This window comes from Hypomesus transpacificus, chromosome 11, assembly GCF_021917145.1.
Source record: "Hypomesus transpacificus isolate Combined female chromosome 11, fHypTra1, whole genome shotgun sequence".
Taxonomy (NCBI): domain Eukaryota; kingdom Metazoa; phylum Chordata; class Actinopteri; order Osmeriformes; family Osmeridae; genus Hypomesus; species Hypomesus transpacificus.
In genome coordinates this window covers 19564225-19577805 of record NC_061070.1, presented here as the reverse complement: position 1 = coordinate 19577805, position 13581 = coordinate 19564225, and the positions used below count along the sequence as shown (strand labels likewise).

The 13581-nt window shown below is 51.5% G+C and overlaps 1 protein-coding gene across 2 annotated transcripts in view; it reads right to left on the bottom strand.

The window, feature by feature from the left end:
* macrod2 (mono-ADP ribosylhydrolase 2) overlaps positions 1 to 13581 on the bottom strand; it is a 146804-nt gene that overhangs the window by 32992 nt on the left and 100231 nt on the right. Inside the window, exons 4-5 of one of the 2 annotated variants that reach the window (XM_047029231.1) lie at positions 7269 to 7298; positions 4738 to 4859 (exon numbers count right to left, since the gene is read on the bottom strand). In XM_047029231.1, the coding sequence (XP_046885187.1) occupies positions 4798 to 4859; positions 7269 to 7298 (92 nt within the window). In that variant the 3' untranslated portion in view covers positions 4738 to 4797. Of the gene's footprint in view, positions 1 to 4737; positions 4860 to 7268; positions 7299 to 13581 lie in introns of those variants that run through there. The other variant, XM_047029229.1, reaches the window with a different exon arrangement.

Here is a 13581-nt window from a genome sequence, read left to right as displayed (position 1 = left end):
TAGACAGTTGTTTTGAGATAAGGTAGCACTTACTTTCAGGGGAATTGAAAGTAAGTATCTTGAAAAAGACAGAAAACAAAGGAAAAACAAGCCCTTTTAAATAACCAGTTTGGGCCAAATCTCTTTTGAAGTGTTGCAGGATGGTGAATGACCAGAGGGTGTGTGGATGGTCTCTAAGGCTCCCATGTCTAGGGGTGTGTGTATGTGTCTGTCTAGGAGTGTGTGTGTGTGTGTGTGTGAGAGAGACGATGGGCTGTGTTACTGTCGTATCCCATCGTTCCACTAACCCCGGGCCTCAAACTGACCACGAGTCTCCTGACACGACAGCTCATCGTCTACATACTCAGGGATGAGAAACACACACACACAACCGCACAAATGCACACATTAACGCAGGCTCACACACACACACACAGACACAAAACACACACACCACAATTGACAGTCCAGCATCCTCCCTCATGTGAGAGGGCTCGCCCTGCCTCGGATGCAAACGCGTTGTGACACTGGGTTGGGTAACGCCCTGAGTTGCCTGAAATCTCAACAACTGACCCAGAAAGCTTGGCAACCATCGAGCAGGGGGGAGGGGGGGGGGGAGGGGCGGGTTTGAGGGGGGGGCGGGGGGGGGGTCGAGCAGGGGGGGTGGGGGGAGCGGGGGGGGTTGAGCAGGGGGGAGCGGGGGGGAGGGGGGTCGAGCAGGGGGGAGCAGGGGGGGGGGTCGAGCAGGGGGGGGGGGGGGCAAGCAGGGGGGAGAGGGGGGGTCGAGCAGGGGGGAGCGGACGGTCAAAACTGGTGGAGGTGATGAATTCCATCACCATGGTGATTAAATAAAAATGAGTTTCTAACTGCGGTCCCAGAGAGGGGGAAAACAGTGTAGAGGAACCTATTTGTTTATACTGAATGTTTCTATGTTGCCAGGAAGGTCGTTACTGTGTCGTCCAGAAGGGGAGGGGTAGCAGAGCAGACCCAATAATCCATTTCATAGCTTCTACATTATTTTTGTTCAAAGCTCCAAACAACTGGGTGTTTTTCTTTGTAACTTCCAAAGCGATAGAGACCTTTCATCTGAGCGACCACCAAAGCTGAGCTGAAACAAACAGCTAAGCTGTATCTTGAACAACTGTCAGTGGCGTTCCATTTTTTATCCGTCACCCTGAAAACCATGCGTTCACCTGCTTTCACTCCGTCACATGACTGTGGGCTGTAGCTGTCATGGTGTTATACAGTGAGTGATGTGATTGTGTGTATGTCATGTACAGTATGCGTATGTGTGCATGTGTCTGTGTATGTATTATTGTGTGTGTAGGCGTGTATAAATGTAGGTGTGTGTGTGTGTGTCTGTGTTGTTTAAGTAAAGCCCTCAGCTTAACCCGCACTGCAGAGAGAGATCAAGAGATGTTGCTGACTAGCTAATGACAAGCCTGCTGCAGGCAACACACGCCAGCTTGATTTAGGGGGACAGAGATGAATCATTCATAGGCTGGGACACACACGCACACACACACACACACACGCACACAGATACACACACACATGCACACACGCACACACACAGACACACACGCACACACACAGACACACACGCACACACACAGACACACACGCACACACACAGACACTCAAACACACACACACAGGTTCTCCCCGAACACCACTTCTGATATCTCCTCATTAGCTCGCCACTGCATTGGATATGATGATTGCATTAGCTTGTGTTCCATCCTAGAACATCCTGGGTGTATTATATATTGTATTATTGTATTATCCTGGGTGCACTCGTTTTTTGTCACCTTTTTTGGAAAAAAATTTTTTTAAACCTTTCAATAAAAACAAAATATATACATTTGTTCAAAAATGAAATGTCAACCTTTCAAACTTTTTTTTGTTACTTTTTGTGAATGCAAAAATTGGTTTAAAAAATACATAGTGATGTAAAGTACTGATACCAGAAAATTCGACTTAAGTACAGTAACAAAGTATTTGTGATGAGATCTGTCCCAGCCAGCCATAGTGCGTGTGTGTGTGTGTGTGTGTGTGTGTGCGTGAGTGTCTCAGATCCTCCATGACAGGACGCTGGGGTAACCCAGGCCCAGCCTTCCTCCTCCACGCTGACGTTAACACACTCTTCAACTGGAACTTCAACTAGAAACGCCAATGAAAGGCCCCGTGGAAGGAGCTCCACCACAGCTTGGCACCTAACGGCAGGGGTAAGGGAACAACACAACGAGAGGGACTGCATACTACGACTGAATAATGTATTCAGCTTTATTTATTACACTGTCTATCCTCTAGGATGGAAGAGATAGGGCGTCCCTGGCGACAGCTGGAAACACCTTGTTTGAGTCCAGCGACAGCGCGGTTCCCGGGAGAGGAGAGGGATCCAGGAGAGATGAATCACGCTCAGAGTCCTGGAGGAGATGAGGAGGCTTTCACACAGGTGAGGTGTCTGCGACAGAGACGCCAACACACACCCAGCAACTGTGACATCACACTCCTGGAACACACACACTCACAAGTACACTCACGTACACACACACACACACTTGTCTACACACAACCTCCTCCCTGTGTAACCCAAATAATACCAGCCCCTGGTCTCCTCCAATCTCCTCAATAAACAAGCCAGACAGAGGATAAATGGTTCACAGAGAGGTGAGGGTGAAAGGGAAACAGAGCACTTTCCAAGATGAATTGAGACTGAGATAAGCAACGGGAATCACTTAAGAATCCTGATAACGTAGAATCAAAACAAGCCCAGGATATTAACGGCTGACTAAAACAAACTAGCATTGGAGTGAAAAGTTCTAGCTCAGAGGAATCATGTATTTGTTTAGGGTTAATTTCTGCAGCTAGGACAGTATGACCCAGTACCAGCTAGGACACTAGGACAGTACCAGCTACGACAGTACCATCTAGGACAGTAGGACCCAGTACCAGCTGAGGGAACCAGTCACGTCTCCTAGACTGTGTTATTCACTAGCTCTGACTCACTCTGACTGTGGAGTGTTAGGAGGTGATGTGAGGTGAAGCAGCCATGGTGAGTCCAAGCTTTAGACGACACGAGCGACTCATCTTCCGGTGAGCTAGCTCTTCTATTACAGCACTTAGCCTAGCCAGGAGCTGTCTGGCAGTGTCTCGTCACTGCAAGGCCACACACACATACACACAAAGCAAAAACACTAACAAATCTAACAACACAAACACATACAGTCCCACACAAACACACAGTCACATAGACATACACAGTCATACACAAAGGACACACGCACACACACACAGTAAGTCCCACATGTGTTGAGGAAGGCCAGCCTTTGAGAAGCGATTAGTTTGGGTGGTGTAGTTAAAGTGTGGTGCTAAATGGGGGATGGTTCTGGTTAGAATGCTAATGAGCCAGTTCCCCTCCTGAACAGAGACATCAAAGACTAGCTGCTGACGCTCACTGGCAACGAGGATTCCTCACATCACTACATGACAGAGAGGGAGAGAAGAGAGAGAGAGAAGAGAGAGAGAGAGAGAGAGAGAGAGAGAGAGAGAGAGAGAAGAGAGAGAGAGAGAGAGAGAGAGAGAGAGAGAGAGAGAGAGAGAGAGGGAGAGAGAGAGAGGTACAGAGATAGAAAAAAAGTAAGGAGAGAAGGGGAGTACAGATACTATATATATCACATATTGTTTGCACAGTCTTGTTGCCTATTGTTAGCATATTGTTCCGTGTTGCCCAGATGTCAACATCTAGTCAAGCTGTGACACACTCCCACCTCGTGTCCGCAATTACCGAACAGCTTCACTGAACGTGCTTTTAGCAGGAAGTGGTGATTGGTGTCGCTGCAGACGCATGCATCGACCCTCTGCTGTTACCTGCGTGGTCATTAGAGATAACGCAGTTATACAGGCCCTCCGGAGACGCGCTCGCTACAAGATAAAGAGAACCCTCTCCATTGTAATAAAAAACGGATTTCCAATGATTCCGATCCAGGAGGCAGCAGCACATGACTGAAGCTCCGTGGCCCTGGGGAGGCTGCGGGGGAGCGGGCGGACGATGCAGCAAACGCTGCTCTTCAAATCTCTGTCCGGGAGTGAAAACCTCGTCTAGAGTGTGACGCAAGCAAGTGACGCTCAGAGCAACACCACACAGGTTGGGCTGCATGGGATGCAAGCTGGCTTCCTGTGGAGCTCGAGAGCTTTGGACCTGGCAGAGAGCTCATGTCCTGCAGAAACAGTCCTGTACCCTGCCTCGGTACCCTGCCTCTGGGAAGAGGGTGAGATAGAGAGAGGGAGAGGGAGAGAGAGAGGGGGAGAGAGAGGGGGAGGGGGGAGGGGGACAGAGAGGGAGAGAGAGAGAGAGAGAGAGAGAGAGAGCAGGAGATACAGAGACAGTCAAGAAAGTGGGGTTCTCAGCAGACGTCCCAGAGTGATAAACAGAGCGGAGATAAGGCCACCAAGCCCCCATGCAGATAAAAGGAGGTGATAGAAGATGGAGTGGTTTGTTTTAGGAACACATTCCTCCAGAGGAATCCTGACCGGTCATGTCTCACACAGATAAAGGTGATCTCTCTGCACGACTCTACTGCTTTTTATTAGCTCCTCATTCTTCAACAGACACCACACATGCCACATACACACGCACACACACACACGCACCACACACACCACCAACACACCGTCCATGTCACATGCGCCACACAAAACACACACATCAACACACAGAGAAAAAAGAGAATTACATGTGAAGGGAGGATCTATCCATCATGCATGACCGTCCTGAATGTTGTGTGTTGCCTCTAAGTCCTGGAGCAGATAAGGTCATCCAGCCAGCTGCAGCAGGCATCTCTTTGTTGCAAGGTTAATTGGCCTCCCTGCTTTCGCTGGAAAATTGGCAGATATAACATCATGGGAAGCCAATTAGTGATGAAAAGACTTTAATTAGAATTCCGCTGCCGTAAAACTCCAGTCAAGTACAATGATGTGTTCAAGCAGAATGTTAAGCTTACACTGTGAACAGCAATAGGCAATCTCTCTTTAATGTCCAAATGCATGTTGTTGTTCACGACGTGGGCAGCATAAGTTAAAACATGATTTGAAAATCAATAATTCAGAACCGAAGCTAAACGCTATCAATCCCCAGGGTTTGCAGGACATGAAGAAGAGGGACGTGAAAGCTGGTTCACCCTGTAACACCATCGCACACGAGCTCCACTCCTGATCAGGGACTCTTCATGTGACAAATCAATGATAGAAGTCAATCGAGGAGAGAGATTGCAATCAATGGGGTCGGTGTGTTTGTCTTGCATCAGATCCACAATGGCAGGTGTTCAGAGGGACCTGGTTGGTTTTAGAGACACATGTGTCTGACCTGTGATCTCAATCCCACTCCCTCTTCAGACGAGGGCTTGGTTAGGGCCTCTTTGTATCCAGGATAAGGATCTGGCTGACACACGGCCTAGTAACAATAGCTGGGAGGCCTGCAGTCTTAGCCGGGCGTCAGATAAGAGGAGAGCCACTCCAAAGAGCGTGATTAGATGGGGATAGGGTTTCTGCAGCTCAGTTTAAACTGGCTAATTGTCCCTCTCGGACAGGACAGGCTCAGGAGCAGATGCAGCCTGGCCAGAGAGAGAGAGCTGTGTCGGTGACGATGGCCAACACAGACATCCAGGCTGAGAAGGCAGAAAATATGACCTGATTTCTTTTTTTCACCACTCCTAGAAAACAGTCGATCCCCCAACATCCTCCCCCGCCCCCCCCCCCCCCCTCCCACGGCCTCCCCTCCCCCGCCCCCTCCGTCAAAATTCCTCGTCTAATTTGGTTGATTCCTGCCTTCCCTGCTCATTGCACCAAGAAACGATTACTTCAATCATGTCAGAGTGAACGCCAAATCCAGATATCCTAAAAGAGGGACTGTGGGATTTAAAGAGATACACTGAGCTCACCCCATCCCCCTCCTCCACCCCCCCTCCCCTCCCTGGCCCTCCTCCACCCCCTCCCTGGCCCCCCAACATGCTCCCCCGCCTCAGACATCCTCAGGCTCACTGACGCTGACCCTCCCTGACAGGCCAGTCCAGTACCGACCACGTCTGGACGCGACGCACGATCGCACTCCGCCACGCCTGCATGCGTCGGCCCTCCGCTCCCTCCCAACACCTCACGCCAACTCCTCCCACCACCTGATGCCAGCTCCTCCCACAACCGGACGCCAGCTCCTCCCACCACCTGACGCCAGCTCCTCCCACAACCTGACGCCAGCTCCTCCCACAACCGGACGCCAGCTCCTCCCACAACCTGACACTAGCTCCTCCCACAACCGGACGCCAGCTCCTCCTACCACCTGACGCCAGCTCCTCCCACCACCTGACACTAGCTCCTCCCACCACCTGACGCCAGCTCCTCCCACCACCTGACGCCAGCTCCTCCCAAAACCTGACGCCAGCTCCTCCCACAACCGGACGCCAGCTCCTCCCACAACCTGACACCAGCTCCTCCCACAACCTGACGCCAGCTCCTCCCACCACCTGACGCCAGCTCCTCCCACAACCGGACGCCAGCTCCTCCCACAACCTGACGCCAGCTCCTCCCACAACCGGACGCCAGCTCCTCCCACAACCTGACACCAGCTCCTCCCACCACCTGACGCCAGCTCCTCCCACCACCTGACGCCAGCTCCTCCCACAACCGGACGCCAGCTCCTCCCACAACCTGACGCCAGCTCCTCCCACAACCTGACGCCAACTCCTCCCACCACCGGACGCCAGCTCCTCCCACAACCGGACGCCAGCTCCTCCCACCACCTGACGCCAGCTCCTCCCACAACCGGACGCCAGCTCCTCCCACAACCTGACGCCAGCTCCTCCCACAACCGGACTCCAGCTCCTCCCACAACCTGACGCCAGCTCCTCCCACAACCGGACGCCAGCTCCTCCCACAACCTGACGCCAGCTCCTCCCACAACCGGACGCCAGCTCCTCCCACAACCTGACGCCAGCTCCTCCCACAACCTGACGCCAGCTCCCCCACCACCTGACGACAGCTCCTCCCACCACCTGACGCCAGCTCCTCCCACAACCGGACGCCAGCTCCTCCCACCACCGGACGCCAGCTCCTCCCACAACCTGACACCAGCTCCTCCCACCACCTGACGCCAGCTCCTCCCACCACCTGACGCCAGCTCCTCCCACAACCGGACGCCAGCTCCTCCCACAACCGGACGCCAGCGAGGGCGGAACACACGGGGACTCTGATCACCAGGAAGCTGATGTTGAGAATAATAAATAAACACTCACCTCCACCTCCACCCAGAAGACTGGAGTTAGCTGAAAAGGAGAGAAAACACAGTTTTAGATGTTATGCATACAGAGACTTTAATAACATGTTGATTATCTGAAGGCACTTTACGGGTTCCCCCCAAATCTTTTTTAGTTTTTTGTTTTTTTGTGCAATCAAGAAAGAACTGTAGTCTGGAAATGTTCAATCAGCCAGTGCATTAGTTTTATTTTGTAGTCCTTCACCGGAGAAACTCTTCTCTTATCACAGTCCTGTGAGGCAGCTTGTGTTTTGAGCAAAACAGCTCAGCCAGCAGTGCTAGGCTGAGAGACCGGAGTGTCAGGGTAGTGAATCTGACACAGGAGTGTCAGGGTAGTGATTGTGAGCAGTCACTGAGCCAAGAGAAGATCTCTTTGATGCTCCGCTTCAGATCTCCCCGAGTGAGACGAGGGGCTGAGATCTCAGGGTGGGTGTGTGTGTGTGTGTGTGTGTGTGGGGGGGGGGGGGGGGGGGGCGTGGGGGTGTGTGGGGGGGCGTGGCCTGGGGGGGAGGGGTGAGATGTTGGAGGAATCACAAACGGCACAGATAAGATGTCTAAAAACAGAAGAGGAAAACAATCCCACTGTCATTCTATTCAGAGCCTCACTCGTGCTACGCTTACAAACACTCATCTGACTGGTGAGCACGGCCCAGCGCTTTCTCTGGTGACACAGTCGACACAGGAGTACACCAGAGAAGATCTACCCACCGGAGACCAGATCATTCAAAACAAACACATGACCAAGTAGCTCTGTGTGTTGTCAGATAAGGATATTCTCCTCTACTCTCCAGGAGGAGAACGATTAGAGGGGATTAAAGCATATGTCTGCTTATTTAAGTGTTACAGGAATTACAGGATTATATTCAGAAGTATGAGACGTGAGGAATGGTTCACACAGCGGCCAAGAAGATGTTTTGGCATGGCGGTAAAACACCAAGTCCACCACAGTCTAGAAAAACATCTAACCTCCATGGTCCTCAGATCCCAGGCAGGCCCAGCAGCACAGCTGCTATTGGAGGAGGACAAAGGAGAGGTTCTATTCAGCAGAAGGTAAACAGGAGAGATCACAAACAGGTTCACCTTGCCAGAACTACATCCTGTTGTTATTTTCTATTTTGCCTGATGGAAATTGCTGAAGGGTGCTTTTGGGGCCCATTCTGCTTGCACACCTTCCTCTGGCACCATTAGTGTTTTCATTGTTCAGGGTTGAGCAGCGCTCGTATGAGTGGGCGATGGGACAAAGAGATCTCTCCAACCACAGAATGTGCATTTCATCGAGCGCTTTTGTTGGCCACGCACACAAAAACTCAGCAACACAAACAGGGATGCCAAACGACCCGCTGGCTTGTTTACAATAGCACCTTTCCAGGTTGTTCTGCGATGACAGAGATGTTTGTACACTTTAAAACCTTCATTTATTCAGTTCTGCAATCTGTCAGTGGTTTCCGGGGAAACCGCCTCGCCCTTAAAGCTCCTTCCTCAGACAGCCCTGCTAGCTTGGATGCCACACTGCTAAAAACCTAAAGATTATGCAATCGCAACTGCCTGTTTGCAGTTCCAGTAAACACAGAGAGCCAGTTGGACAGCCCCCGGTCCTGCCGTCTCCGACTGTCCCCTCCCTCAGCTGGTGACACACCGGGGCCTCATTACCTGGCACCATGGAAACACACACCTGAGGACCGCTCGCTCTGTTCCACGCCTGATCAGGGACAAAAGCTGGGGATGCTAATCAATATGACACCACTGCAAATCGGTGTGTGTGTGTGTCATCTATGTATATTTGTGTCTGTTTCTACGTGTGTGTGTATGCCTGTGGTCTATGACCGCATGTATGTAGGAAAAATCACAACTGCGGCCTTCTGGGAGTCTGAGTAGAATGGACATATCTCTCCTCAGGAGAGAGACTCGAGAACACACACCCATAAGGACTGATCTCTACACAGTAAGGGCTGAAAACCCAGCCCTTATTGTGTTCCCCCCCCTCCCCCTCCCCCTCCCCTCCCCTCCCCCTCCCCTCCCCTGTGTATCTCAGTGCTTGTCTCTCATCTTTTGGGACTTTTCTAAAGAACAGTGAGTTTCTCGCGCGCACAAAACATCTGTAACCTACCGTGTGGGTGAAAACAAGAACTTGGCCCTCAGCGACAGACATCAAGGGGGAGATATTAAGATCCCCAAATGGATGGGGACTTGCTGTAACAATCCCTCTCCGAGAGGAAGAGAGCAGAGAGCAAACGAGATGCAGCTGCACAGAGAAGCCAGCAGCACGCATACTGTCTCAGAGAAGAACAACTGAGAGAAGGAGAGCAGAGAGAGAAGAAGAACTGAAAGAAGGAGAGCAGAGGGAGAGAAGAAGTGAGAGAAGGAGAGCAGAGGGAGAGAAGAAGAACTGAGAGAGAGCAGATCCTACACAGCCAGAGAAACATGTAGGGACAGAGAAGAGTTGAAAGGCAGAGGAGAAGAACCGAGAGGCTTCCTGAGTGCCCTGGCCTCTCTGGGGCTGCAGGGTCAGGCCCCGGCCTCTCTGGGGCTGCAGGGTCAGGCCCTGGAGTTCCTGACTCAATATGACCAGCTTGAAAAGTGCCTCAATTATCCAGAGTAAAAATCAAAACAAAAATCCATACTTGGCCACATTCACACCATAATGCATATTTAATAGTGTGTATTAATTATGAACTCGCTCTGTTAGTTGTCCGGAGGTGCCCTGGGCTGCGTCTGGATCTCTTGTGGAGGATCGACATAGTTCTGCCCGTGGGGAAAGAGCGGAGAGTCAACTATTAGGAATGTCAGAGGGCCATTACGGGTTAGTTGTACAGTGGTTAGGCTCCTATACACAGTGCATGGACCGCTGGGTACAAACTGATAACATGTCTGCCTGTTTAATGTTGTGTGTGACCACTGCAGAGTGACACACGAGAAACATCCTCTGTTCAATTGTCTGCCAGTCCCTCCCTCCAAGGAGTTACAGAGATCACATTTGTCCTCAAGGACAAGAGGAGAACACATACAGACCCAGAGACAATAACAACTAATCACAAGCGAGTTCACTATCCTGTAATTTTCCATTCCTTTAAGATCCGGAACGTACGGCAGTCCAGTCATAAAGTAGTAACCGTTTTTCTCTGTCAGTTCTAACAATCATGAACACACAAGCACACACACAAACAAATAGATGTTTGTGTGACAAACAGAAACAACAGGAAACAGGAAGCAAGTCTCCTAATGGACCGCTAATTAGCCAAGTCCAGCAAATTACAAAACCTGATCAGAAGAAGCAGCTTTAGTGAGCTCTGCAGAAGTGGAGCTCTCTGCTGCATGGATCATGTGTCTGGATGTCTCCAATGTCAGCATGTAACGCTGCTGTCTTGAGTGAGGAGAGAGCCAAGCCCTCTAACCTCACCCCTGTTGTGGCTGAGCAGAGCTGCTGCTGTGCAACTCAGAGGGAAGCATAACATGGGTCATAAATCGAGGTGGAAGTGCTCTCCTGGTAGCTAGAAAAGAGAGAGAGGGGGGGGGGGTCATTAGGAGGCGGTCAGCTCCGCCAACAGCTCGTCCCAACACACACACACACACACCCACACACCTCTGCTGTCACCCTGGGACCGCCCACTTCCTGTCTCCCTCTGTGATCCAAGAGGGTCACAGCGTGTCACACACCCCTCCCAGCCCCACACCTGGAACTTCTGTGTGCTCTCAGCTGGAGCAGGAGATGGAGCAGGAGATGGAGAGGAGATGGAGCAGGAGATGGAGCAGGAGATGGAGAGGAGATGGAGCAGGAGATGGAGAGGAGATGGAGAGGAGATGGAGCAGGAGATGGAGCAGGAGATGGAGAGGAGATGGAGCAGGAGATGGAGCAGGAGATGGAGAGGAGATGGAGAGGAGATGGAGAGGAGATGGAGAGGAGATGGAGAGGAGATGGAGCAGGAGATGGAGAGGAGATGGAGAGGAGATGGAGAGGAGATGGAGAGGAGATGGAGAGGAGATGGAGAGGAGATGGAGCAGGAGATGGAGCAGGAGATGGAGAGGAGATGGAGAGGAGATGGAGAGGAGATGGAGAGGAGATGGAGAGGAGATGGAGCAGGAGATGGAGGGGTCTGGGAGACATGCGCTGGATGGAATCGGTGAACTGACAGAACTGTTATCTAACTGCCAGCCCCAGAAACTAATCCTGCAAACAGAACAAAAATTCCCTCTCCATCTCTCCACGGCCCGTATATTTGCAGTGCAATCATAAAAACAGTCGTGGGCACTCCGGTGTGTGTGTGTGTGTGTGTGGGTGGGTGTGTGGGTGTGTGGGTGTGTGTGTGTGTGGGCAGTGAGGCATGCTGGAAGTGTTTAGTGTCGTCAGCAGAGACCTACATCATGCAGCTGAATGGAAGGTGATAGTGTGTAACACCCTGAGGAGGTAAACAGGCAGAGTACCCTCCTCTACTCCCAGCCTCACCTCCACCCTCACCCAGCCTCACCTCCACCCTCACCCCTACACCCAGCCTCACCTCCACCCTCACCTACTCCCAGCCTCACCTCCACCCTCACCTACTCCCAGCCTCACCTCCACCCTCACCCCTACACCCAGCCTCACTTCCACCCTCACCTACTCCCAGCCTCACCTCCACCCTCACCCCTACACCCAGCCTCACTTCCACCCTCAGCTACTCCCAGCCTCACCTCCACCCTCACCCCTACACCCAGCCTCACCTCCACCCTCACCTACTCCCAGCCTCACCTCCACCCTCACCCCTACACCCAGCCTCACTTCCACCCTCACCCAGCCTCACCTCCACCCTCACCTACTCCCAGCCTCACCTCCACCCTCACCCTTACTCCCAGCCTCACCTCCACCCTCACCTACTCCCAGCCTCACCTCCACCCTCACCCTTACTCCCAGCCTCACCTCCACCCTCACCCCTACACCCAGCCTCACCTCCACCCTCACCAAGCCTCACGTCCACCCCCTCTCCTAGCCTCACCTCCATCCTCACCCAGCCTCAACTCCACCCTCACCCTCTTCCCCTTCCCAACCCGTAGCCTCACCTCCACCCTCAACCTTCCCTCCACCTCCACCCCTTCCTCCACCCTCCTCGTCACCTCAGCAGGGATATGAAGGTAGCAGCTTAGCTATGCTTGAGCAGCACAAATAAGAAAAATGTGAAATAGAATGGATTCTGAAATTAAATGAGAGTGGTGGGCTGAAAGAGAAAAATAGCTTGTGGGGGTATGCTTGGGCATTTGACAGTCATTAGGTATTCCTCCATTCAGCGTGGATGCCAAACACGACTGTAGTAAATCCCAATGTTCAGAAGTCCAGCCGAGTGGAAACGACTGAACTCTGGATGAGAGTGTGTGACCCCTGCAACATCCCTCTTCCCTGCAACACTTTCCACTCCAAAAAGTCTGGCTAACAAGCTCCGCCTACGGTCCCACTGTACACACAAGCTGCACGATCCTCACAGAGAGCAGTGCACACAACACACACACTCACACAACCCAACTCATGGAAATCAACAAGGAAAAATGCCGTCCTGGATTTGAATCTAATATGGAGTGCCCCATCTCCTGTCTGCAAAGCCCGGCGTTAAATTGAAGCAAGTCTAGCGGGTAATCATAGCGCTTTTTTCTTTTATTAGCACTGAAAGTCACACAGATGGAAATCCAGATTATATATTATGAGTCAACCAACACAGGAGGAGAGCAGGCTGAGGATACAAGCCATGGTGCTATTTCTTATTTGTGGGCCATTAAAAATGCATGGCATTCTCAACGTGCAGCATGGCTTGATAATTCCAGTCGGCTCTGTTGTTCTTTACAGCCAGGAGAGCTTCCATGCTTCCAGAGAGAGCTCTGATAGCCAGTCAGGCAACGTACAGCCCCCTTTGAACAGTAAATCATGGAAGGTTAAAGATCATACACAGGCATCCATTTTAGAGACAGAAGGAAAATTCTTGAAATAAAAAGTTAAGAATTGTATGGAGGTTATTTCCTGGTTCCCTAAATGACTCCTCCAGTCTTAGAGAGATGGCGATGGCTGATGTCTGAGTGACAGTGCCAACATCCAGGCCCCTCAGTAATACACCCTTCTCTCCCTGTCGCCCTCATAACAAAGAAACAATAACAGATGCCAAAGCTAGCTCCCTTTCCTCCTGGTATAATTACCTGACCTTCACATCTACATTAATGAGCGCAGGATGATCCTCATCTCTTTCATCATCTGGTTTCTGAGTCTTTTATCTAACAAGGTCACCTTTGGCTAGGCTCCTTCCCCTGAAAGACACATCCTCCTCATGAATATACATCTG